Raw genomic sequence first — 27,118 nt, 5'->3', positions numbered from 1 at the left:
ATATATAAATCATTACAGTCCATCGTATCGATATTGCATCTAATATGGATTATTGGTGGATAACAAGCAATTGATTCCATGGGTCAGATCACCTCTCCAGCGAAATTAATTCGCATGCGCTGATATGAACACAGCATGCAATAGACCTATCCGTCTGAAAACCACCCGACTTTGCATTTTGTTTTCTTTTGCTCGCTCCTCCTACACAAACAGTAAGCCATCTAGCACACAATGTGATGGGTATTATTGTTTACTCTCTCCCAAAATGAGCGATTCGATAACAAATTCCCGGGGGGGGGGGCACTTGGACTGACGAGTGGATACCAGGCGCGACCATGGGGTTTCGAAAAGCACCCTAAACAAGGGAAGCAAGTCTTTTCCAGATTATGAAAATGCATCCCTTAACAATTATTTGGCGTGTGAAACCCTACCCTTAACCAGTATTGGAAATTTGACCGAAGCCATGAAGCTTTCCTACCGAAATATGTCCCTTTTTCGGTATTTTAAATATCGTTTTTGACACCCTTATAACGTTACATATACGTAACGTGCAACCTCTTGAAAAGGAAATCCCTTTGTACGTGTGGTCGCGCCTGGTATGCACTCGTCAATGGAAGTACCCCCCCCCCCCTTCCCTTCGGGCGACCCCTCGAGCTCTGGGAGGAACCAAATATGACTCTGGAAACTCATCCTAAATCGGATATATCGCTGTTACCATAGTAGCAACCAGACTTTTGCACACGAAACGCAGATGCAGATTGAATGATTCCGTTGCGGATGCTAAACGTAAAAAAAAATCTCACGTCACACAACTTGGATTGAAGGACAGTGTTTTACGACGGGCCCAAAAGTCTCTTTCAAACTCCGTGTTGTACAGTGAAAAAATTCGGGACTGCGTAGCGCGAGCTAAAATTTTGATTTAGATGATAAAAAAGGAAAATTTTACATAACACTTTTTTTATAAAATCAATCAAAATCAAACAAAATAATGAAAGTTTCATGTCCGAGCTGAAATAAGTGTATTCATACTGACTTCAATAACTGATATATAGAGTCCCATATCAGACTATTGAGCAAGTTTTTGTATAATCGAACAGGTAATGCAATCGCGAAGCGCGAGCGAAAATTTTGTAGTGTCATAAAAGATTTTTTTTTTCTTGTCCAGGTCTTCCCTCACCTTATTTCATATGATCAACCTTTTTTTGTCTAAAACAGAATTTTCACTATATACCTTAATATAACTAAAGTAATACATCACAATTCACACATAATTTTTATTATTTCCATATATTTCAAGTAACAGAAGGTGACTTCTGTCTTGCCTGCATAGCAAAGCGAGACGATAGGCGCCGCTTTTCTAACGGTGGCGGCGACGTCAACATTGAATATTAACCGAAGGTTAAGTTTTTGAAATGACAGCGTAACTTAAAAAGTATATAAACCTACTTCATAAAACTTAGACATAAGGTATCAGGTATAAGATAATCAAGTACTACAATTTGCTATAGTCACATGACTAGGAACCAAACTCGGCCCGGTGATGTTCCTCATAATGATCAATGATGCCGCGGAGACAACCACAAAGAGATGGAAATATGTTGATGACCTAACGATTGCTGAGGTTATCCATAAATCCGAGTCAAGTCATCTGCAATCTCATGTGGATGCTCTATCTGCCTGGAGTGAGCTGAATTCGATGAAACCGAAAGCTGAAAAATGCAAGGTGATGCATGTAAGTTTCCAGCGTAATGTTTCACCTCCACCAGTGATCACTATCGGAAATCAAGTTTTGGAGGCTGTTACGTCTCTCCGCCTACTTGGTGTTGTTATACAATCAAACCTGAAGTGGGATCAGCAAGTGGAACAGCTCATCAAACGTGCTTCGAAACGTCTGTATATCTTGAACAAGCTGAAAAGGAATGGAGTTCCAGCAATTGATCTCGTGTTCATATACACAATGTATATCAGGCCATTGATGGAATTTTGTGCACCAGTTTGGAGCAGTAGTTTGACAACTCAGCAATCAGACGGCATAGAGCGGGTACAACGTAGGGCTCTCAGGATCAGTGGCGTACCGTGGGTCACGGCATTGGGGGGGGGGGCACCAGCAAAAATATCGAGTCACTTAGGGAGCGCGAAAAGCGCGCTCAGTTGCCAGGTATACTGACCTAATAATCTCACTGATTAAATAATGCGAGCGCGAAGCGCGAGCTGAATTTTTTTTATATTCAGACCTAAAAAGGGACATTATAAGCAAATTTTTTGTAATCATGATATGTACCTGTCTCGCTAAACAAAGAATGCGAGCGCGAAGCGCGAGCTGAAATTTTTGTATATATTGACGTCCAAACAGGGACATTTTAAGGACTATATTTTAGGAATCCATTAAGAGTATACATATCTCAGCATAGTCATCTAGTACTAGTGCCATCCTTTGCTGATTTTTTTAGAATTACATCTAAACACATGAAGCACTTTTTGTTGTCATAGTCATACGTATCTCACTAATAAAATACTGCGAGCGCGAAGCGCGAGCTGAAAATTTAGGAAATTCAGACCTGAAAAGGGGCATTCTACGGCTTGTTTGCAGGAATTCACTAAGACCGTACGTATTTCACTAACCAAATGAGGCGAGCGCGAAGCCCGAGCTGAAAATTTTTGATATTGAGATCAGAAAAATTGACATTTTAAGGACTGATTTTAGGAATTCATGAAGAGCAGACGTCTCACCAATCAACTTATGCGAACATTAGCACGGACAGGAAATGTTTTATATTAAGACCTTAAAATAGGGCAATCACCTTAAGTATTCATGAAAAAGAAGCAAATGTCACTACATTAAACAATAATAACTCAAATTGCGAGCAAATATATTTGGTGTACAGTATATTGATTTGAAAACGGGAGGTTTTAGTACAACAGGATTATATATCTCGTTAAACAGTCTATGCGAGCACCAGGAACAATGAAGACATAGGCCCTGAGCAAATAATGTTTCATAAAGTGATGAAAAACTGCTTCTTATGTAATATAAATAATATAATATAATAAAACAATATAATGAACAATAATTTCTTCTTTCCCCACTTCGTTTCTCTTCCTTTCTCCCTCCTTTTCTCCTTTTCCCCGTTTTTTTTTTTGGGCCAGCCGATTGGGGGGGGCACGTGCCCCCCATGCCCCCCCCGTAGTTACGCCACTGCTCAGGATGATATCGTACCCTGACCAACATCACTATGAGGAACTCCTGAGCAGATTTAACATTCCTTCCCTTGCCGAGAGAAGAAAAGACCTGCTGACCAACTTTGCCAAGTCAATCATTCTCTCATCGCGACATCGTCATTTGCTACCTGCCGAACGGCAGCATGTCTCGCGAGGTATACTGAGGAATTCTCATCACTTGGACCTTCCTTATACTAGAACTGAACGATATAGGAAATCAAGTGTACCCTCATTGTCAAACTGGTCAATGCTCAGTTGTAAATGTTTAGCTACAGTAGGGGAAGGCGGGGTAAGTTGAGCATAGGGGCATGTTGAGCCACCACCTCCAGGCTAATAATGAATTAGTCAGACATTGTGGTGATGTCATTTATTGATGACCCATTGCAAAGCCCTCAACCCCACCACATTATTTTCAACTTTGAAACAAAAAGTACTTTTTTAGAGGGAAAAATACAAATTTCAGCCAAAAAAGTAAAAAAGGGTGTGAAATAGATAAGTGCTTTTTACCCACACACTTCTTTAAATATATTATAGAAATAAGAACAATATTGTTAGTCCAGGTATGGATTCTCACTTTTGTCATAGTCTTTTACATGATGGATGCATAAGAAATGTGTGGATGTGAAAATATCGCAAAAAGTTCGGACGGGGCTAATTCAAGCCAACCAACATGGGGCAAGTTGAGCCATGGTAACTCTTATGGTAATATATAATTTAAAAAATAAAAAACATAAAAGGCCATTGATATGCAGGCAGAAAGGAGCAAATTCACATGACAGTTCTTTTACTTTTAGAAGATGTTAGTATTTATAGAGAATTAGCAAGTGAAAAGACTTTAAATGACAAATTGACATCCTGGTTCTCCCGCATACATTTTGTACATAGTTTTTGTGGCTCAACTTACCCCAGACGGTGGCGCAACTTACCCCACAGATGGGGCAAGTTGAGCCATTTGACATCAGTTTTTTCAAAGGTCACAACGATTTTCAGTGTGGGGGTAGAAAGTTAATTATAGGTGAAAAATATTTCCCAAGAATCAAATTTAAAGGCAAGGTACTTATTTCTACAATATTACTAGTCATATCAATTCTAACATGCAAAATGCAAAAAAGTGTCACAACTTACCCCGCCTTCCCCTACCAGTCACCGTTCTTTGACTACCTGTTTGCCTGATTCGCCGAAGAGCAATAGATTCGGTCCACTGAATCTATTGTTCTCTGGTGAGAGAGGTGAGCGGGTGGTCAAAGAATTGTGACTGGTACTGTATGTGAATGATTTTTAATTTATATGCATGTATTTGTTCTCATTAATTTTCAATCAGCCTCAATCCCATATCTCAAAGTAATCTCTGTTCCATTCTTAATGGACTTCATATCTCAAACAATGTTTTTTTTTTATTTAAATGTTCTATAACTATGATTAATTATGTTGCAATAACTTGATTCTAAATCTCTATTTCATAACTTCATAATGGAAATCAAATCTGATTTATATTTCTGACATTTTTGTTGTATGATTTTAAGTTTAAACAGGTTTTTCCCCCAATACACAATTATCTGAATCACATGCTAGTACTATTATCTACTGAAATCTCACTTATGCATGACTAAATCAACCGAATGTTTCTCATTTATATGTGAATAATCTTTGTGTACACACAATCTTCAAATGTAAATAATATTCAGTGTAAACTTTGCACAATTAGTCTTCGGACTACGGCATTGTATTATATCTAATAAACCGAATTGAATTGAAGATCAAAGGTCATTTAGGGTTAATGAACGTAGACCATGTTGGGGGAATCAATATCAAAATCTTAATCTGGGGTTAAGTTTTTGAAATGTTAGAAAGTATATAAACCTAGTTTATAAAACTTAGCTATTTGAGTATCCTTCTTGAGATTCAGGTCACATGACTAAGGTCAAAGGTCATTAAGGGTCAATGAACTTTGGCCAAGTTGGGAGTATATGTGAATTTAGCAGTATACCTCTGAAAATGGATGAATTTAGTTCATAAATCTTAAACATAATAATAATCAAGTATCGCTGAACATTCTGTGCAAACTTCAGGTCATATGATCAAAGTCCGAGGTTATTTAAGGTCAATGAACTTTGGCCATGTTGGAGGTGATTGTTAAATTGCCGTGACAACTTTGAAAGTTTATGGATACAGTTTTTGAAATGTGGACATGAGGGTAATCAAGTATGACTGACAAGTCTTAGGTCACAAGATCAAGATCAAATGCCATTTAGGTTCAATGAACATAGCATGACATCATTATATGAATCTTGTTTTTTGTGGTAATTGATTACTTTATAGTAGTTTTCAAAGTCAACACTGCTACCATATTGAATCGCGTAATACTAATAATAATTAACATTATTTGTAAAGCGCTTATCACAAAACATGTCTTTAAACGCTTAAGAAAAAAATAGAAAGAGAGAAGGAAATTTCAGCAAAAAACTAAAGTAATTGTATAGTTCACAGTAGACATGGTAGACAGTTGAGGGGCTTCACATGCAAAGGGAAAGTCTATTTAAAGGTCAAGTCCACCTCAGTAAAATGTTGATTTGTATCAATAGAGAAAAATCAGACAAGCACAATGCTGAAAATTTCATCAAAATCGGATGTAAAATAAGAAAGTTATGACATTTCAAAGTTTCGCTTATTTTTAACAAAATAGTTATATGAACGAGCCAGTTACATCCAAATGAGAGAGTCGATGATGTCACCCACTCACTATTTCTTTTGTTTTTTATTGTTTGAATTATACAATATTTCAATTTTTACGAATTTGATGAGTAGGACCTTCTTGCCTGAAGCACAAAATGTTAAAAGAATGGAATACCACGAGTTCAGGGAGGAATGAAACTTCATTTCACATGACAATGACGAGAAAATCAAAATAATTCATATTTCATAAAATAAAATACAAAAGAAATGGTGAGTGATGTCATTAGTTCCCTCATTTGCATACCGACCGAGATGTGCATATAACTGTTTTGTGAAATGAAGCGAAACTTAAAAATGTCATAACTTTTTTATTTTACATCCGATTTTGATGAAATTTTCAGTGTTATGCTTGTTAATTTTTTATCTTTTTATTCAAATCAAGTTTTTGTTGGGGTGGACTTGTCCTTTAACAAAAAAGTAGGTTTTTAACATGGGTTTGATTTTTTTTGTTGAATTTGCTTGTTTTATACTCTGTGGTAGATTGTTATAGAGATGAGGTGATGCGGAATAAAAAGATCGTGAACCATAAGACTGGATATTGGTTGCAGGAACTATTAAGAGTGATTTTTTTCTTGAGCGCAAGTTGCGGGAGGGTGAATATTCTGATATCAACTCTTGAAGATAGACTGGAGCTGATTTCTTCAAACACTGGAATGTCAACAAGAGAATCTTAAAATCTAAATCAATTTAGCATGTGAAACTCCTCCAGCAGTGGAGTGACTGACTCACGCGAACGATGATTAGCAATCAGTCTAGCGGCTGTATTTTGTACTCACTGCAGTTTGTTAATTTGTGCATCAGGAAGACCATATAAAAGACTGTTGCAAAAGTCATGAGGCATGACTAGTGCCTTGAACGAGTGTTTAGGTGATCTTGTTTTGAGAGAAATGGACGGATGCTACCAATTTTTTTTCAACGCGAATGAGGCAGGTCTACATACATTGTTCACATGAGTCCTCAGAGACAGATTATTATCAAATGTGACCCCTAAATTTCTGGAACGTGGAGAACATTCTACATCAGTACCATCTGAACATATATAACCAATGGGACTACAAGTTCGATGCCTGCTCACAAAGTGTAAACATGACGTTTTAGTTTCATTTAACTTCAATACATTCTGTATGGACCAATTAATAATGTCTGTGAAATATGAACTGAGTATTTGTAAAGCAACATCATGATCATCCTTCTTTAACACAATGTAAATTTGAGTGTCATCTACATATGACATGCCATGGTGTCTAGTGGCATCGTCTAATGGAGACGAGAAGAGTGTAAATGCCAAAGGTCCAATGACAGAACCTTGGGGGTACTGCGAAGATAGAAGAGCTGACATGGGATTCAGAGCCACTAACAAAAACAGACTGGTTTCTGTTAGTAAGGTAGGAACGAAACTATTCCAAGGCTGTGTCTTTAAGTCCAGATCTTTCATGCAAACGACTTAGAATGGCATCATAATTCACGTTGTCAAAGGCTGCAGAATAGTCAAACATCAACAAAATCGATTCATCACTTTTATCTAGGGAAAGAAGAATATCATTTAAAACTTCAAACAGGCGGTTTCACCACTATGATGTGGCCGGTGTCCTGACTGCATCTCGTAATGAAGATTATGCACAAATACTCCTGGGTTTGTTTTAATACAACCCTCTCTACAGTCTTTCCCAGGAACTGAAGATTAGATACCAGTCTGTAATTCTTTAGATAATCAGGACTCAGCTTTGTGGACTTCAGGAGTGGAGTTACATGAGCATGTTTGAGAGAATCAGGAAAATAACCATCAGTAAACGAAGCATTCACAATAATTGTTATAATCTGGGCTAACTCATTAATGCATTTCTTTAGTAGCCAGGTAGGGATGGGGTCGAGCCGAGTCGAAGTTGAACGAGACTCGTTAATAACTCTACGAACTTGGGCCTCTGACACTGGAGAGAAACCATTAAAACATAGCTGACTACTACGAAAACTGACGTGTTCTAGATTGGTTAGACTCTAAAGGGACATGATAAGGATATAAATCTTGGTGCTGAAGAAGTCAGAGAAACGATCGGCAAAGATATAGATGAGGATCATCATCATTCGATGGGAGGACTTGTCGCGAGGTAGAGGACAAACCATCAACTCTTTGGAAGAGTTGTTCAGAGTAAAACTCTCTTTTCGCCTTGGCTAGCTGGTTGCTGTAGAGATAACAATCATACGGCGTGAACTGGCGGTCAATTTCAGTCTTGGAGAGACTATATCTTCTCTAAAGTTGTCTTTCTCTCTGCTTACTCTTCCGCAGATCATCCGTAAACCAACGTGAGGCCGAGCAGTTGCACATCTAGTAATAAAGGGCATGCTTATGTAGTAGAGTTTGAAGCACAGTGGTATATTGAAGAACCTGCCGGTCAAGGTCAAAAGCGGTGATCCATAAAGTTCAGACTTTAGAATGTCCTCACGGAAAGCTTCAATGTAAATGTCCTTCAGTTTGCGGAAACTGATATCAATTTTCATTGGATCAGGCTTCTTGATATTAAGCAAGCATCCGACGGAAGAGTGATCAGAAGAAAGAAAATGCGATGAATACAAGTTAGATATCACATCTTCCGATGCTTTGTAAGAACAAGAGCCAAAGTATGGCCTTTTTGATGGGTGGGGAAGTTAGCATGCTGGATCAAGTTAGCTAACGAAATCAAGTCAAGAAACAAAACTGCCTCTCGATCTGTTTCATCATTGATATGAAAATTAAAGTCACCACACAGCAAAAGATGGTTACGTTCATATGCCAGTCCTTCAAGAAAGGTAGCAAACTCATCAAGAAAGATTGAAGATATTGATCGTTGATCAATAGTTCTCTATGGTCTGTAGATAACCACCAGGCGAAGATAATCAAAAGACAATCAAAAGTATTTTCCAAGAACGTTGAAGCGTCGATGAAGGCATACACCAACTCCGCCACCTGATCTCTTTATTCTCGGTGAGCTGATGAGATGGAAGGTCGTTGGAGATATCAGACAAGACCCGGCCATCACGTTCATTCCCCGTGAACCATGTTTCACTGAGTGCCAATATATCCCATGTTGTGAAACTACGAAGTCTGTCACCTTGTGCATTATGGAGATCGTGGCTGGAACGTGGGCGCACGCATGGTACGATTGATCGTGACCTCAATAGTGCCGCGACGGACCATGCGTGCGCGACCACGCCATAAGTATATAAACAGCCCTGCACCGAGCTCCGACGGTGAGTTCAGTTAGTTCGATCAGTTTATAACGTTTAGTCAGTTAAGACAGTTGTTGGTTCCAGTCAGTCAGGTTCAGAGTTCACAGTTTGTCTTATGAGAATACACGTCGAGTCAACGTGGACATCTAGTAGTAGCCGTCGCCGCATCGCGTATCGGACATCATCAGCAGCTACATGTATGGATAATACTAGGATATAGTTACCAGACGCGGATCATAAGAAAGATTGACCAAAGGATCAAGGTAAACCCTCGTCTCTATATCTATACCTCAGGCGGATAAACGTTACTACAGCATCGTCTTCTTAAGAGATCTTGCATTCCAGAGAACAATATGCAATGTTCAGAGCCCAGGGATTTGATCAAATGAGCTTGGGAACCATTGGAAACCTTGTCGATCGATTCACACGCCTTCGTATACCTCCTTTGCAACCTCTGTGGCTTGGGCGTCTATTCGTAATCCCGAGTGACTTGAGTGATTTCCAAGTTTCCGCAGTCAATTCGATGCATACAAGCGTAGGTCCAACAGCTAGTTCATCTCTACTACATACACCACTCTGCAGGTTGCACTAGAAGATGCAGCAGAAGCTCCATTATCCTCAGCATTTTCCCCAGGTCCAGAATTTGGATGTACATCATCAGCTTTTGTCAACTCAATGCGATATGTACTGGTTGAATTGCTGTAGCGCAAAATCCTCGTCCTTTTATAGTGACGACAATGGTGGTAGTAATGGCCTCTATTCAGAGGCCAGGTATGAATAGATGAAGAAGAAAGATCCTCATTCAAGGTGTTGGACAAACAGAAAAGAACCAGCAAAAGGAGGGTGACAATGCTGAGTCCTTTCATTGTGTTCAATGCCCCCTTGGGTGGACCACAATAGACTGTAGTAAATTTATGGCCAAAGTCAGTGCTAAGCTAAAAACCATTACAGCTAAAAACTTGAAGAATTGAAACCACAAAATCATATAAAAACAAAGCACAATTTTTGCCCCAAACTTTTTCTGTGTTGTCAGAAAACTAGTACAATCACATTGGTACTAGACTTACATGTAAAACTTGATTCCAGCTGAAATCAAAAACTTAAGTGAAAGTTGCAAGAGCAGTGGGAGGTCAGCTGTGAGGCGCATTCACCACGGTGTTGGAAAAAAGGCGTAATGCAGGAGAGACTGCCAGAGGCTCTACTCTTGGTTTTTTCTGAATGAGTATAAAATGTTATATGGCCATGAGAACAGGGTGGTATCTTCAGTTAAAACAAGTCTTTGATGGCTGACGATCTATTTGTATGCTATTTGAAAATCCTAATTGTCGTAGAGGAAATCATTTAATTGCTGGATATTGTACTTTTTGTACTAGTAGATATGTGTTATTGACAATCACCATGGCAAAATTCCAGCTTCTGTGAGCCATATTTATGACGTCATTTGACGGGTCGTGTGGTCCATTGGTTAGAACATTGGACTCATTATCGCAAGGTTGTGAGTTCGAATCCCTACTCTGCCATTGTCTCTACTTTGATAAAAAAAGGCCCGAGAATGATATCTGTCGTCTATAAGGTCAGCCACTATGACTAATTAACCTGGACGTAAAGTGTTTCCTAGGTAATTGGTTATATACCAGCTTGGCATTTACCAACAAAATGTTGTCCAATTGAGTTCCTATGGGAGTTACCATAAACAGAACGGAAACAGAATGTTACCGATTATATTTTCTGGGTAAATTTCAAAAGGAATATTGTCAGGAGTCAAGACATATACTTCCATGAAAGTAAAGAATCTGCTTGCAATACGTTAGTTGTAAAATGGGTGATCAAAATATGATTTTCGTGTGTTTTGAACAATATGAATTATAATAAAGATTTTTGCCTTTAACATTACCCCACTAACAAACGAACCGTCCTGTTGGCTAACATCATGGTTCTGTTCCCCTTCCTGTCTTAATTTGTGCTTTCATTCAGATTTGATAGCCATATAATACATGCCCCTAGAAACATAACAACTGTCTGAACAAACTATGCCTGAATTATTAAAAGCTGCGCTTTGTCAATATACGATTATCAAAGTGTGCATAGAGAGCGATTACATACAGTTCATGTACACAAGTTATACAAAATCGAGCAAGTTTTGAAACGGGGGAAACTCTCATCGCTGAAACATAAGATAAGACATTTCTTTTATGGCCCTGCAATGGGGGGGGGGGGCACCGAATTCGTCTACTCCATGTTCTTAAAAATTGACCTTTGATCCAAAAGGGAACATTATAATGACACGATATGCAACAGAGGGAAAGCTAGAAGTCCACCTTTGAAACATGATAAATATGAGGTAGTTACTTAAGCTACATGAAGGCAGATCCATGGGTGCTATGCTACTTCCTTATTGCCGGCCAAAAACAAGGGAGGAGAGGGGGGGGGGAGAAAGTAAAAAGATATTATAAGATAGGACAAGTCAAAGGAGGGAAGAAATCAGAATAAAACCAAAAAGGTAAGGGGAGGGGGTGGGGATTCAGAAAAAAATCAGGTCAATTTACCACAAATGCAGATTACAACAAATATTTCATTTCGCACATGGAGCTGTAATCATTTTGTTTCATTACACTCTGCTCTTATAATCTTTTCAAAAGATTCTCAGTGAAATGAGAAATAAAACATGGCATGTAAGTTTCAAAAGCGTATTCTTGCTTCAAGGAGCGGGATAAACGCATCAAACATACCAAAGAACTTTAATATAAACCTTTCCAAATAAACAACTTTTTATTTAAATAAATGATTATGTACATGAATAAAATTAACATTACAGGTATACAAAAACTCAAGCAACGTACCTTTTATCGATATCGGGAAACAAAATAAAAATGACATGCAAGATATGAACACCTTTATAGTATGAAGGGCTGCCATTTTATCTAAACTGTTGAACTATTAAAAGGATAGATGAAACTCCGCACTAAAATGCGCCAACTTCCTCTTCTTCAAAGCTCAAAGTACACACATTGTGTATATGCGAAATCTCACTCATGGAATGAAGAGATTCAAATTTTAAGGCTGTCAACTGAGCACTTGAAGTTTAATCTGTCTAGTGTTACCTTCTATCTGATTTCATGTATTAAAGGTAGAGCGCGTCTCAGAAAACGGGAAACGGGGATTCTTTTTTTCAAACGTTAGAGTTTACGGAAAATGTGTAATCGGATTTTTTTATTTGCTAAAATGAAAATAATGGTAAACAAGTTTAATAATATTATATTCAATTCACATCTATTTCCACAAACTGAGTTAAACGCAAACATCTACTGTAATAAAAACAAATATGAAAGACAATCACATACATGATTAGCAAATGAAATATCACTGTAAAGATTAACCTCTTTTCCCGCTTTGTCCAACTAGAATTGGCTGCCAACTGTGACTCAAGTCTCATTCCATTCACAATGCACACAGAGTACATTTAAAGAAGTTATTGTCATATGCACACATATATAGATGTGTGCATAGCATTGTACAGTGTTTACACAAAGCTTTACTTTAATATAAACCAAACAATAGATTATGTATGTTGAATTAGCCTAGTCGATACAGAACCACTCCTTATAAAGGTTGCACCCTAAACAATGTGGGGAAATACCGTTATGTTTGTGGAGGGCAAAGAGTATTCTCATGGTTACACTTCGTAATTCCGAAGATTCGTTATTGCGAAGGGTTCGTTGTTCAAAAGGTTCGTAATTCCGAAACACGTAAATTGCCTATACTTCGATATTCCTTAATCCGAAAACGAAAAAGGGTTCGTTAATCCGAAAGCAAAATAAGGTTCTTTATTCCGAAAGTTTGTTAATCCGTAAAATAAAATAATCGGTGGCAAAGCCGGGAAAACCGGATGGGTAATTAAGCGTGGTGGAGGGGGGGGGGGGGGTCACCGTTGCTGTTCAATTTTTATGAGGATGGGGAGGTAAAAATAAGGCGACGGAGCAAAGTAGAGTAAAGCCTTTTTGAAGCGATTTCTGATATGGAAAGATTTATATTTAGGTTTTATTTTTGCGAGAGACTGTAACGAGAAAGCAGTTTTGGAAATGTTCAAAGCTGATGTTTTACTGTTAAAAGGGCATTCTTGGGAGGTACTGCAAGCGTGAATCGCAAGCTCAAACTTGCGGACACTTCCTTAATAAATGAAAATAAAACATTCTGAGCAGCTTTTGCAATCATTAAAAAGATGTGCATCTAACTGAACAATTGATACGAGCGCGAGGTGCGAGCTGAAATATACTGAGCAAAAAGGGACTGCATTTAGTGACTCATGAATAGGATATATCGAATAATGCGAGTGCGAAGCGCGAGCTGAGAAGATATTCTAGCCTCAAAATGGACATTCAAAGCCCGTTGAGTACCTTACTAAACAATAACTGATAATATCAAAATAACCAACAAAAATTGGGATTTTCTAATCTAAAATGTATACTTCAAACATTTAAAAAATGGTATTTAACTTCGAAAAACGATAAATTTCATTTTGGGAAAAAAGGGAATTTCCCATTTTGCAAAAAAAAAATACTAATATGTCGTTCTAATTCATCAACTGTGTATGCATATATACAGATGTGGATCGAGCTTTCGCCAATGGGGGGGGGGGGGGGGGGTCATTCACATTTTCCCTGATCGGCTGCACAAAGCTGATTTTTTTTTTCTTTGAAGCGGTAGTCTGAACACATAGTTCTTAGCTTTATTCTTATAAACAAGAGGATTGTATCTCATAATCCCTGATTGAATAATGCGAACGCGAGAAGCGAGCTAAATTTAATAGAAATGTCAGGAATTTTGTCCCAAAAAAATGAACATTCTGAGCAATATTTGTGATTATGAACAAGACGTGTGGTGAACTAATTACGTCGAGCGCGAAGGAAGTGGGCGCTAAAATTTTTGATAAACTGCCATAAGGACGGGATTTAAGTTGTTTGTTAGAATTCATGTAGAAGTAGGCTTATTATACATGCTAATGAAAATGCGAGCATGCAGCGCCAGTTGATAAGTTTTGACGATCAGACCTGCAGAGGAATATTTTGAGAACTTCAAGGAATAAATTGATATAATAAGTACTTCAAACGAACCTTATTTCGTTTTCGGACTAACGAATCTTCGGAATTACGAACCTCACTTCGTTTTCGGACTAACGAACCTTCGGAATAACGAAGCGTCGGAATTACGAATGTATGCGAAGTCTCATGTATGATAAGATATAATTCCCCATTCGTGAATGACATACACTCGCCATCATCCTAGTCATTTCACACCTTAACTCACTCATTGCCTATATTCGTTCTTCACGCCATGTTAATCCACATCCTCACATTAAATTTTCACAACATACACACGTGCTCCCTGAAATTCATTCTTTTCACCATACTCACCCACACCCTCATATTCAATCTTCACACTATACTCACCCACACCCTCATATTCATTCTTCCCACATACTCACCCACACCTTCATATTCATTCTTCAAACCCATGCTGACCACACCCTCATATTTCATTTCATTTATTTTTCCATTTCCAACAATCATTTACAATACGTTTTGTTACATACATCTTGATATAATCAATAAGACAAAGAAACTTATTATATGTAATAATTAAGATAACAGGTCGGAAACGGAGGAGGCTGCTAAAAAAGCGAAGCTTGTAGAATGCAGCCTCCTATTACATATTTGTATGAACAATGTAAACAAAACACAAATACAACATGTAGAAGTTGAGCTTAAATCTATTTAAATGAATAGTTTAAAAGAAAAAAGAAAAGAAAGAAATAGAAAATGAGAGAAAAACGAAATCAATGGTCTCCAGATTCTTGCCCCGGCACTCACAGCGAATATTACGGATCAACAGGAAAACGAAAATTATCATATTTCACACTTAGTAGTGCTAAGTATAAATGAAAAATATAATGTATGAGTGATGAAGAGTTAAACAAACTAACGAGTATCTTGGAGAAACTTTTTGAACTTAAATTTAAAAGAATTTAGACTTGGGGAATCTTTGATAGTATTATTAAGAGTGCCCCAAAGTCGAGGGCCTTCGAAAGTAAAGATAGATTTGGCAAGAATTGTCCGGGGTAAAGGAAAATGAAATTCGTCGGATTGACGTGTAGGGTATTTATGGATAGTTTTGTTTTTGTTAAATGAAGAATCGAAGATTGATGGTAGCATATTATTATTTAATTGATACATAAATTGACCCAAGTTATATTGATATAATGTTTTTACTTTTAAGATTTTATTGTCAATAAACAATTGGTCTGTATGGGATCTCCAGGACATATTAAAAATAACGCGCAATGCTTTTTTCTGTAAAAGTAATATTCTTTCTAGATATGATGTATGTGTATTTCCCCAGGCAATTATCCCATAGTTTAGATAAGGTAAAATTAATGTTGAATAAAGCATTTTTAGGGAGGAAGTTGGAAGAAAAAACTTGACCTTATTTATAACACCAATATTACGTGAAATTGTACGGCATATAGAATCAATGTGTGTTTTCCAAGATAAATTGTTGTCTACTATCAGGCCTAAAAATTTTGTTGAAGCGACCACTTCAATGTCAGCGTCGTCCAATTTAATATCGTATGGTAATTTATCTAAAGAATTGCTGAAAAGCATACATTTCGTTTTTTGTACATTGATTGACAATTTATTAGATCTTATCCATTGTACTAGCTTCTCCAGTTCAATATTCAATATATTGACTAAAATATCGGGATTGGGATGAGAATAAAGTACATTTGAATCATCTGCAAAAAGAATATAAGATAATATTGTCGAAGAATTGTGGATGTCATTTATATAGATCGTAAATAAAAGTGGGCCCAGTATGCTACCTTGAGGAACACCCCAGTTGACCTTTAGTAGAGAAGAATTTCGTTCATTTATGTTAACAAACTGTTTACGGTTTATTAGGTAATTCCTGAACCACTCCAAGGCCTTTCCACGGATTCCGTAATTTTCAAGTTTGTATAGTAGTATTTCATGATTTATAGTGTCAAAGGCCTTGGAGAGGTCCAGAAAAACACCTACTGTATGTTCAAAGTTATCAATAGCTTTTGTGATTTTTTCAACAAATGAAAGTGTAGCATGAGATGTACTATGCTTTTGGCGGAATCCAAATTGAAAGTCAGAAATTATATTATATTTATTCAAAAAGTCTAATAGTCTTGTATACATCACTCTTTCTAGAACCTTTGATAGAGTAGGCAATAAAGATATCGGTCTATAGTTACATACATTATTCTTATCTCCTTTTTTATACACTGGTATTACCTTAGATGTTTTCATATTGTCAGGCACGACGCCATTAATTAAGGAAAGATTAAATATGTGTACTAATGGATCAACAATATATTCTATGACATTCTTTAATAAAATATTATCAATACCATCATGACCACAACTCTTTTTGTTTTTTAAGTTATTCACTGTATCTATTATTTCATTCCTATGTACTGGTAATAGAAAAAGAGAATTAGGATTTGGTCGGTGAGTAAAATCGGTAAATTTCTTTTGTGTTAATGGTATATTGTCGGCAAGATTTTTTCCGATCTGTGAAAAATATTGATTGAATATGTCAGCTATCCGAAAAGAATCATGAATTTCGATATCATTGTGTTTTATTGTTTTTATGTTCGATTTTACGCTATACTTATTTAGGGCATTGTTTATAGTTTTCCATGTTTTTCTTATATCATGCTTGAAACGAATTAATTGGTTTGTGAAGTATTTTCGTTTTTCGCTGCGCAAAATTTTTGTGAGGTTATTTTTATACATAGTGTATTTGCGATGCGACTTCTCTGAACGATTTATTTTGTCGGCATAGTATAAATTGTTTTTACGATTTATTGACCGTAATATTGATTTCGATATCCAAGGAAGTCTTGGACTCTTTTTATAATTATAACATTTATTGACTAATGGTAAGTGTCTATCTAAGTGTGTGGTTAAATTTTTAATGAATATATTATATGCAGTATTGGTATCTTGCAAACTAAAAACCTCAGACCAGTCGGCGTCTTCTAGACCTTCTTTCAACCTCGCTATATTATTTGGCGTTACTTTTCGGAACTTTTGCTGCGGGGAATAATTTTTTGTTAACCTAAACGGGACTCTTGAAAATATCGGAAAATGGTCTGAGATATCAGATAAAATAATGCCCGACTCGGGTAAAGGAGTGACATTACAGAAAATATTATCAATAAGGGTTGCAGATTGGTTAGTAACCCGGGTTGGTTTTGTAATCAATGGTAAAAAAGATGAGGATATCATTATGTCCAGAAATTCTTGTGAGGCATTATGGTTAGAATTAGATATGTCTATATTGAAATCTCCTGCTATATAACAATCTTTATTGATAAAAACTGGATTTTGTAGAAAATCCTGTAAGTATTCTAAAAAATTATGTGTGTTGGAGTTGGGAGGTCTATAAAATACTGCGATAATAATGTTTTTAGATTTTTGGATTTGAATTTCAATAACGATAGATTCAGCAAAATCATTCATACAATTAAGATCACTATGTATGAAATATTCTAACTTTTCATTGATATAGAGACCTACCCCTCCTCCTCTTCTATTACCTCTATTATTTTCTACGAAGGTATAACCAGGAAGTGAGTATAAAGTATTAGATTCCTGAGATAACCATGTCTCAGTTAACGCGATTACAGACAAATTCGTTTGTGGAGATGTATCAGTTAAAAGACGTAAATTATCAAAGTTGCACCTCAGGCTCCTTATGTTCATGTGCATAATTGAAAATGTATTCGCTGACTTATCCGGAGATTTAAATTGATTTATGGTGAAGTAATTTGAACTGTGATAATTCTTGTCATTATTATCATTTAAGTCTACAGCTAAATTCATTTCCTTGGATACAAGGTTTTCAAAATACGGCAGGTTGCAATTATTCTGTTGGGTTTCAGTGTTCGGCCTAAACAAATTGTATAACTCATCATCACTCAACATTGCAAAAGGTTGATTTTCAATGACCGGGAATTCTGTGAGAATAACACGAAATGCAAAACAGCGCTTCCTGTGGAGACCATGGATACCGCTTGCATGTGAGTGTGGGCGAGGCAAAGACCTGGAGAGAAGAATTCGATATAGAAAAACTGGTTATGCACATATAGCAAACATGAAAAAAATCTACAATCAAACAAAGATTCAACAGGTTAACATTTACATATATACAATGTCCACTGAATGTTAACCTTTGCGTTCTTAACAGATGCATAACGAACATGGGTGAGCTCCCATAGATATTAACGAAGATGGGAAGCCTCCCTATAACAATACTTAAAGTGGCAAATCATTGATACAAACAATTCAGGGCAGACTTCCCAGTAAAATGAATGGAGGTGAAAAAAGTCAATGTTCGAATTTTGCAACAATAATCTTAATCTAAATCAAACTGGGGCATGGTCTACCTTATTTCGCATTTGGTGTATGTACAAATTATTCATCTTGTTTAAAATAGCAACACTGAATAAAAATGGTTTACAGAGGTTTATGACATGTGCAAACTTTATTGATAAAATAATTTATTCAAACTCAAATTAACATTGAATTAACTTCTTTCCCCCTCTAATGCTGTGAATTACAAAAAAGACTTCTGCTGATTAACCTTTTTTCGTTGATCAATGAAATTAGTTAAACAAGTCTCAATAATAAAATATCTAAAATTATATAGTTTTTTTCCATTGTCCTCTAATCAGCAATTTGTCATTTTCTTTATCATAATAATTTATAAATATTTGTGACAAAGAACATTGCATATTAGAGCAGGTCAATGATAAACTGAGCCGTTTAAATAAGGGTCAAACAAGAGCATTCAACAAGCTACTCCAAGTTATTGAAAGCCTTTGAAAACCGTTATTCAAGCCACTTGACCTTTTTTTTAATCAGAGGAAAGGCACTGAAACATACATAGGTAAACGAAAAAAAATCTTCAACACTTTGCCTCGAAAACCTTTCAAGGACATAAAAAAAAGATAGACGTGCAATGTGTCATGCGAATACATTATATATATATATATATACAAATGAGTATGCCTTATATATTTTTCTAGTTTTATATCTAGATCTAAACAGAATTACATTATATAATATGAAAAAGGAATTGAACGAAAGCTATGTATCTCAACTCTCTCGAAATTGATACCGTCATTTAGCATTTTTGTTTAAATGCATTTTCTATATACGTCGAGCATATCCTTGTTGATGGAATAACAAATAATAATGGACTCATGTCCGAGACATTAAACTTTTACATTAGATCTTGTAGAATCATTTACAATGTCTATCTTTTCCATTCGAGGAAAGGCACTCAAACATAAAAAATCATTTATCTACAGTTGACCCAAACAACCTTTCATGGAAAAAAATAGACACGCAAAATGTTATGCAAATACATTTTTAATATAAACAAGTGAGTATTCCTAATTTGGAATTATAAGTTGCATTAAGAGAGTTAACGCGATAGAAAAGAGGTTATTTATGCGTTTGGAACAGTAAAACGAAATCATGTCCCATTATTTATACAAATACAAGTATGGGATGTTCAATTAAGACCAAAATAATTATTTTGTAACTTTATATATGTTAAGAGATTTATATGTGAAGTGATTTTTTTTCTTCAATCAATTAAATCCTTTCTCTATCTTTCCAACACTTCTTTCTAAAATGACTTGATGTCAAAACATTTGTAAGCAAACATTTCTTGTCATCGTTTTTCATTTCATTCCATCCATTCCTCAATTTCTATACTTTTCTACTGTACTGATGACTTGCTGTCATACTTTTATAAATCTTTGTTTCAGCTTTGAGTATTCTAATCATTCACTGTAAACATCTTTTACAATTTTCTTTCCCTCTTTTACAAAAAGAAAAAGAAAAAAAAAAAGACCTACAAGAAAAGTGAAGGCCTTTCAATCGAAAAAGCAAACCAAAAAAAACACCCTCTTCTCATTCCGTCATCTTTCTATCATTTCTTTCTAACATGATCTTTCAATTGAATACTAATGATTATTTGCTCCAAAAAAAAAAAAAAACCAAATGCAACCATTTTACTACACTTCTACAGGTATTGATTATGTTTTAAAGAAAGAGAATAAACGTGAAGGGCTTTCCATTTGGAGAATCTAAATGTATTCTCATTCTGTTTCATTTCATTCTGCCCTTTCTTCATTTAAATCTTTCAATCACTTCCTTTTAAACATTTCCTTTCCAACGATTATTTGTAGCAACGTTTTAGTTTTATGTACATTGGAGCCACATTCTATAAGTAATGTTCATTGAAATGTTCGTGATACAAAAGTAAAGGACTTTCAGTTGAATTTTTTTTTTAATTCTATTTCAACTTATTCAATTCTTTCTAATCTTTCTATCACTTCTTTTTAATAAAGACATGCTGCCAAATTCAATTACTTGATTCAAAACTAATTTTGATGCCAATTTTTCACTTTTTAATTCATTTTTTTTGTTCACCCTTTCATTCAATTTCTTACCCTTTCCCGGCTTCTTCCGTAAAACAATACAAAAAAAAAATAAAAAAGTGAAAGGCACTTTCAATTTGAAGAAAAAAAATATATATATCATTTTGTTACATTGTATTCTACAATTTCATAATTTTCCAACATTCCTTTTTTATGGCTTGTTGTTAGATGCTTATTATCATTTGTTCTCATTATAAATACACAAGTCAATCGTGTTAAAGATTTTTTCAAACTAATTGATCGTTAAATAAAATAAAAATGAAAATAAAAACCAGGACTTCAAAACCCTTTATTTCTCCTTTCTAATGACTTGCCGTTAAAGCTAATGATTATATGTTTCAACTTTAGTTACAACCAAATCGGGGGAATTCACAAACCTTAAAGGAAAAGTGACAAGCAGCTTTACCTTATCTTCCATCACTTTCTTTCAATAAATACTAATTTCATACTTTTATAATCTGCAAAATTTTGCCGTCTTATAGTTATTCATTTAACACACCATTTTTGTCATGTAGCTACTTAAAAAAAAATAATAAATGCTCCAAAGGGTACAATTATTTTTTTAAATGCATAATTCCATCACCTGGCCGATGTTTTATCTCATGTATCGATGTTATTCAGCGTGGATACACTCTTCATCGTTCTTCAAGTACATATTTCATTTGAGTATTATTTCATTGATTTTTTTTTCAAGAGTTAGCTGTTTTCTTAACAATTGCTTCTGAAACATTTTTTTTGACATTTGTAAACATCACTACTTTTCGCTACCGGGATCGGACCAAACGGACCAGCTCTCAGGGGTTGCTCCAGCACTCCTCGAGAATTTGCGTGTTTGAAGAATCACTTTCGATCCAACAATTTTGATTCTCGTAGCCACATGATCATTTTTTCGTAGTGAATACGCGATTGAAGCCAACCTACCCCTCTCCTTTTTCATTTTCGGGGGCAAATCGGTGCGAATGGTAACTTTACTGTAGGGGGAAGATTGAGGCTGTGGGTTAGGCTGCTGGGTAGATGTCGGTGAGTGTTGACGTGGTCGTCGCTCAAATCCATACAACAAACGATCACGGTCAATCATCCTGACGAATCTGACAATGATTGCTGGGGGTTGACGTTGAGATTCTGCAACTCCACGGGTGGAAGAGGGTAGCCTGTGTGCGTTAACAAGAGGGACCCGGGACGCTTCTTCCTTTGATATTCCCATAAAATGAACAAACACTTCATGCACTACATCGTAGGTGTTTTCCTTCTCATTTCTTTGTTGAACTCCGTAAATGAGTAAGTTAGATTTCCTATCATGAATTTCACTCAATATTAGTTTTTCATCAAGTTCTTCTATTTTATTGAGGATTTGGGAACGCAACTGGGGAAGATAGGTGTTTTCAATACTTGAAACTTTATCAGAAGTTAGAGTAAGACCCGTTTCAAGATCTGATACTTTATGGTTAGTATTAGCAAGATCTGCTTTCATAGTAGACATTTCTTCCATAAATTTATCCAGCTTACCGTTTAATTGTGTGAATGAAGCCCTTGACTCCAGCATAAACGACGCGAGTTCCGGAGGTACCATGCCCATGGCTGCTCCCTGAGCGCTGCGTTCCTCGTGCAATGACGTGTCACCTGTCATGGCGCCTGTAGTGGTAGTGGTGGACTGCTCACTATCGGTAGTATTTACCTCACTGTTTTTGCTCTTAGTTGCGGCAGTAGATTGAGATTTTCCTTTCTGCTGCGCCCTAAGGTTGTAATCTCGCATTCCTCTATCCATATTCACGAATATGCAATAGTTTAAGGGATATTTTCTCCAATTTTTGTTGAAATATCGGGAGCTCTCAAAATGTCCGTGCGTTTACCAGGAGGTCATGTTCATCCATCTAATTAATTCTTCAAATCCATGTCCACCCATACTCTCATATTCATTTTTCAAACCCATACTTATCTAAACTCTCATATTTACTCTTTATATATACCTATTCACACCCTCATATTCATTATTCTAACCCATACTCACCCACACCCTCATGTTAATTCTTGTCACATGCGTACCCAGACCCTCATATTCATTTTTCACACCCATACTCATCCACAACCTAGTATTCATTCTTCTCTCTCATACTCACCTGCACCCTCATTTTCATTCATCACACCCATACTAACCCACACCCTCATATTCATTCTTCTCTCTCATACTCACCAAGACCCTCATATTCATTCTTCTCACCATACTCACCTACAACATCATATTCATTTTTCACACCCATAATCAACCACAACTTTGCATTATTTTGTTCACACCCATACTCACCCACACCCTCACATGCATTTTTCATTCCCATATTCATCAACTCCCATAATTGTATATTCATTCTTCACCCGCCCATATTCAACCGCACCCTCATATTTATTATTCACATCATACTCACCCACACGCTCATATTCGTTCTTCACACCGAGAGTAGCCCACACCCTCACATTTTTTTTTCACAACAATGATCATCAACTCCCGTATATTCAATCTTCACACTCATATTAACCCGCACCCTCATATTCATTTTCCACACCCATGCTTACCCAGACTGTTGAATGTACGATTGAGATTTTTCTTGTTTTAATAACACAATGACAATATGAAAATTAAGTATAACGTCACTCGACCCTTCAGAGGCCTTTTTTTTTAGCTATACAGTGCGTATCCTAAAAAAGTGTACACTTTGAAAAAGCCCTGGGAATAAAAAAATATACAACATGTGGGTAAATTTTTCACATATAATCCTGGGTTTGGGTCTCATCTATCTAATGCATGTAAAAGTTTGACAGAATGTTACACTTGAGTGAGCACTGTCCATTTTTTTAAAGCTCGCAGAAATCTATTTACGCAGAAATGCTCGTTTTCACGCTTTGTAAAGGGGAAAGGGCGAAATCAAACTTACCATGCGAAACATTTCTCATCCATTTCCTTTGCACTTTTAGTCAATTGAAATTAAACGGATACATTTAAGCATTCTGTAATAATTTTGCCACCCAAATTGAAATTTCAACACTTAGTAAGCACAACCCTTACCCTTTTTGTGCCAGCTGGATCTGAGGACATAACTGAATCTGAACAAAAGTTTATATCAGATATCTCCAGCTTTTTTTTAATTAAGTTTGTATCATTCAAAGTGGGTTTACATTTCATTTGTCATTTTATACTTGTTTTTCCACACTTTTCCCAAGCTTGAAAATGATTAACAAAATGAAAATGAAGCCTAAGCCATTTCATGTAAATCACAGCTCAGTGTAAAGCAAATATCGACACGATGGCCTCGGTGTGTGGGGGAGTGGGGTGGGGTGCAATGCACTCTTCGAAATGTTTTTGGCAAGGAAACAAGTTAAAAAGGTGAAATATATCATCAAATAAATTTTACTAGCTAAATTTCTCATATTCTTCATGATTAAGGTTTACTTTTATCGCATAACAATTTCAGAGTTCTGCGCAAATTTTTCAATTTTAAAAAGTAAGTAGTGCTCACTCAAGCGGAAATTTTTTTCGGCAGTTATATCGTTATTTGCTTAAGTGGACCTGTACCAATGTGTAAACTATTTTTTTGAAACGCACTGTATAGTAGAGGGCGTTTTCTTTGTCCCTATGTTTTTACTTAGTTCAGGAAAATCTAGCTTATTTTTTTTCCATCGTTAATTCTGCTTCCTGCACAATGTTGCAAGTATTCAAAATCCGATACATAAATTAAGAATAGTTGAATGATAGTATGTTTGAAATATGATTTAAATTATGAAATATTTAGTGGAAATTTAAGCCTCAAAAGGTGTATGAAGTGGGCCTATAGAGCATGTCCATTACTCAAGTTATTATCCTTTCTGTATAAACCTCTCTTTAAGAATGTCAAATAATCTGTTCCTCTGATTGGTCAAAATTGAGGTCATGTAAATGACCATGCCTGCAAAACAACAAACTAAGGTGGTACACAAGGGCAACCTACCCCTTAACGACGGGCGTAGCAAAATTTGCCTGAGATCCCCATTTGATTGCATGGAAAATGTTGCTTTCTGCGGTGATTGCGGATACCATAAATATCCGCGCGATTTGATCGAAAGTTTTAGACAATTCGCGCATTTACGCGCCTATTACGCAAGTGCGCACAACAGATATGACATATCGATGGAACGATGCCGATCTTTGACTTTTGCTTGTTAATTCCTGCTAAAATATATGGCATTATTGAAAAGAAAACTAATTATTAAGGACATAACGGATGTATTAATCATCAGGTCTTGTTGCAGTTGTTCGTTCAAATGCATGCTCGCAAAAGGTGAGTCGGGTGAAAAGATAAGACGGTCATTTCACTTTCTATAAGCTGGATCTATAATGTAACTCTTTAGGTATGACAAACGACAACGTTAGGTAATGTTGTCGTTATATTTAACGTTAGCTTAGAGTTAGTAGGCCATGACTCTAACGTTAGATCTAACTTAATAGATCTAACTAGACCTAGATTCTAGGCCTAATGTTCCATTTAATCTTAAATCTGACGTAGTCTAGAGATCTAACGTTGGATCTAGACTCTAATGGAAATTTAAGACTGTTTACGTTAGGTTAGATCTATGCCTATTCAGACCCTAATTTGGTTCCCAAAATATATATAGGCCTACCGTTTGTACCGGAATGCTTTGATATTCGACTTCAAGAGTAACCTAACGTCAGGGGCAGGGCCAAGTTAGGGCCTAGGCCTAAAGTTAGCCTGGGGCTTAGTTTTAGGCCAAACTTGTTTAAGATCTTGACTAAATCTAGGAACAATTTGATTAATGACTACCAATCTGACTTTCGGCCATTACATTCTACAGCAACGGCATTACTCAATACAACAGATGAATGGCTAAAACGCTTTGATGAAGGCAAAATTGTATGCTCTGTCATGCTAGACTTAAAAAAAGCATTCGACACAGTTGATTTCGAATTGCTTATCCAAAAATTAAAACAATATGGAATTGGGGATCACTCAATTGAATGGTTTACAAGTTACTTACATGGAAGATGCCAGAAAACGACAGTACATGGTATATCATCTGATGTATTACCCATTAAATCTGGAATCCCTCAAGGGTCCATTTTAGGGCCGCTTCTTTTCATTTTACATATTAATGATTTGCCTTTAGTTCTTAGAAATTGCAAAATAAGTACGTATGCAGATGACACTATTTTATATTATGCAAGTAACAACTACTCTGATCTAGAAAACAAAATCAATAAAGATTTGCAAAATGTGAAACGATGGCTTGATCACAATAAGCTTAGTTTGAATATACAAAAATTGAATATATTGTTCTAGGAACTAGAAATCGATTGAAACTATTCAAAGATGAATCGCTAAATATTAGCATTGATGGAACCCCCCTAGCAAGAGTTACCCAGTGCAAACATTTAGGAGTAATTTTAGATGAAAATTTGTCATGGGGAAAACACATTCAAAATGTACAGAAGAAATGTAGTAGCGGTTTGTTTATGCTAAAATCGATACGAAGTATGGTTGACAAGGATACAATGATTCTAGTCTACAACGCCCTGATTTCATCTCATCTGTCATATTGTGATGTAGTATGGGGAAATCGCGGCAAATGTCTAAAAGATAGCCTCCAAAAGATTCAAAATCGAGCAGCTCGCGTTATCAATAATACCGCCTGTGATTCATCCGGAAACGATAATCTAAATGAACTAAATTGTGATACATTTGAAAAGAAAAGGAAGTGTTGCACTAATGATGTTTAACATACTCAATAACTTAGCCCCTTCATACCTAATCAATATATTTTCCCTTAAAGAAAGATCACATAACACAAGAAGTGGGAATCTCAATTTGGAAATAATGCAAATAAAGACTGAATCTGCAAAGCGCATGTTTATGTACAGAGGTGCCAGTATGTGGAACTCATTGCCCGCAAATATTCAAGCGGCACAAACGAAACACAATTTCAAGAAAGGTCTTAAGAGATTATCTTTGTGATGTGGATCACAATGACTATTATTCTGTTTAATTTTTTTTCAAACATCAACAGATAATTTCTATATTTTCTGTTCCAAGTACATGTATTATTTTCCAATTATTTCATATTTTTTTTATTTATATATGGCAGTATTAACCAAGTTTTTAATGGTTTATAATTATGTTCAGTGCATGTTTAGTTATCATAAATTTTCCAGTCATTATTATGTGTTTAGCTTTTAACATTGATAAATCATGTATTCATTTTCTTGTGCTCGATTGTCCATTATAGAAACATGTATTTATTTTGACATTTTATTTTTTAATGTTCACATTTACTATTACCTTGTTCGAATTACCGATAGATATTTTATGTTGTATGTTATTGATGTTTTTTAGAACGGTATATAATTTCTTCGTCTTCTTCTTATTATCATTGTTATTC

At 36.0% G+C, this 27,118-nt stretch overlaps 1 protein-coding gene across 1 annotated transcript in view; it reads right to left on the bottom strand.

The window, feature by feature from the left end:
- LOC135155970 (uncharacterized) overlaps positions 1-22,463 on the bottom strand; it is a 29,888-nt gene extending 7,425 nt beyond the window's left edge. Inside the window, exon 1 of the mRNA XM_064106613.1 lies at positions 21,620-22,463. Within this exon, the coding sequence (XP_063962683.1) occupies positions 21,620-22,463 (844 nt within the window). The remainder of the gene's footprint in view (positions 1-21,619) is intronic.
- Between the last annotated feature and the right edge of the window lie 4,655 nt (positions 22,464-27,118).

The sequence above is a fragment of the Lytechinus pictus genome, chromosome 11 (assembly GCF_037042905.1).
Source record: "Lytechinus pictus isolate F3 Inbred chromosome 11, Lp3.0, whole genome shotgun sequence".
NCBI classification, from domain to species: domain Eukaryota; kingdom Metazoa; phylum Echinodermata; class Echinoidea; order Temnopleuroida; family Toxopneustidae; genus Lytechinus; species Lytechinus pictus.
This window is presented reverse-complemented; position numbering and strand designations above follow the sequence as displayed.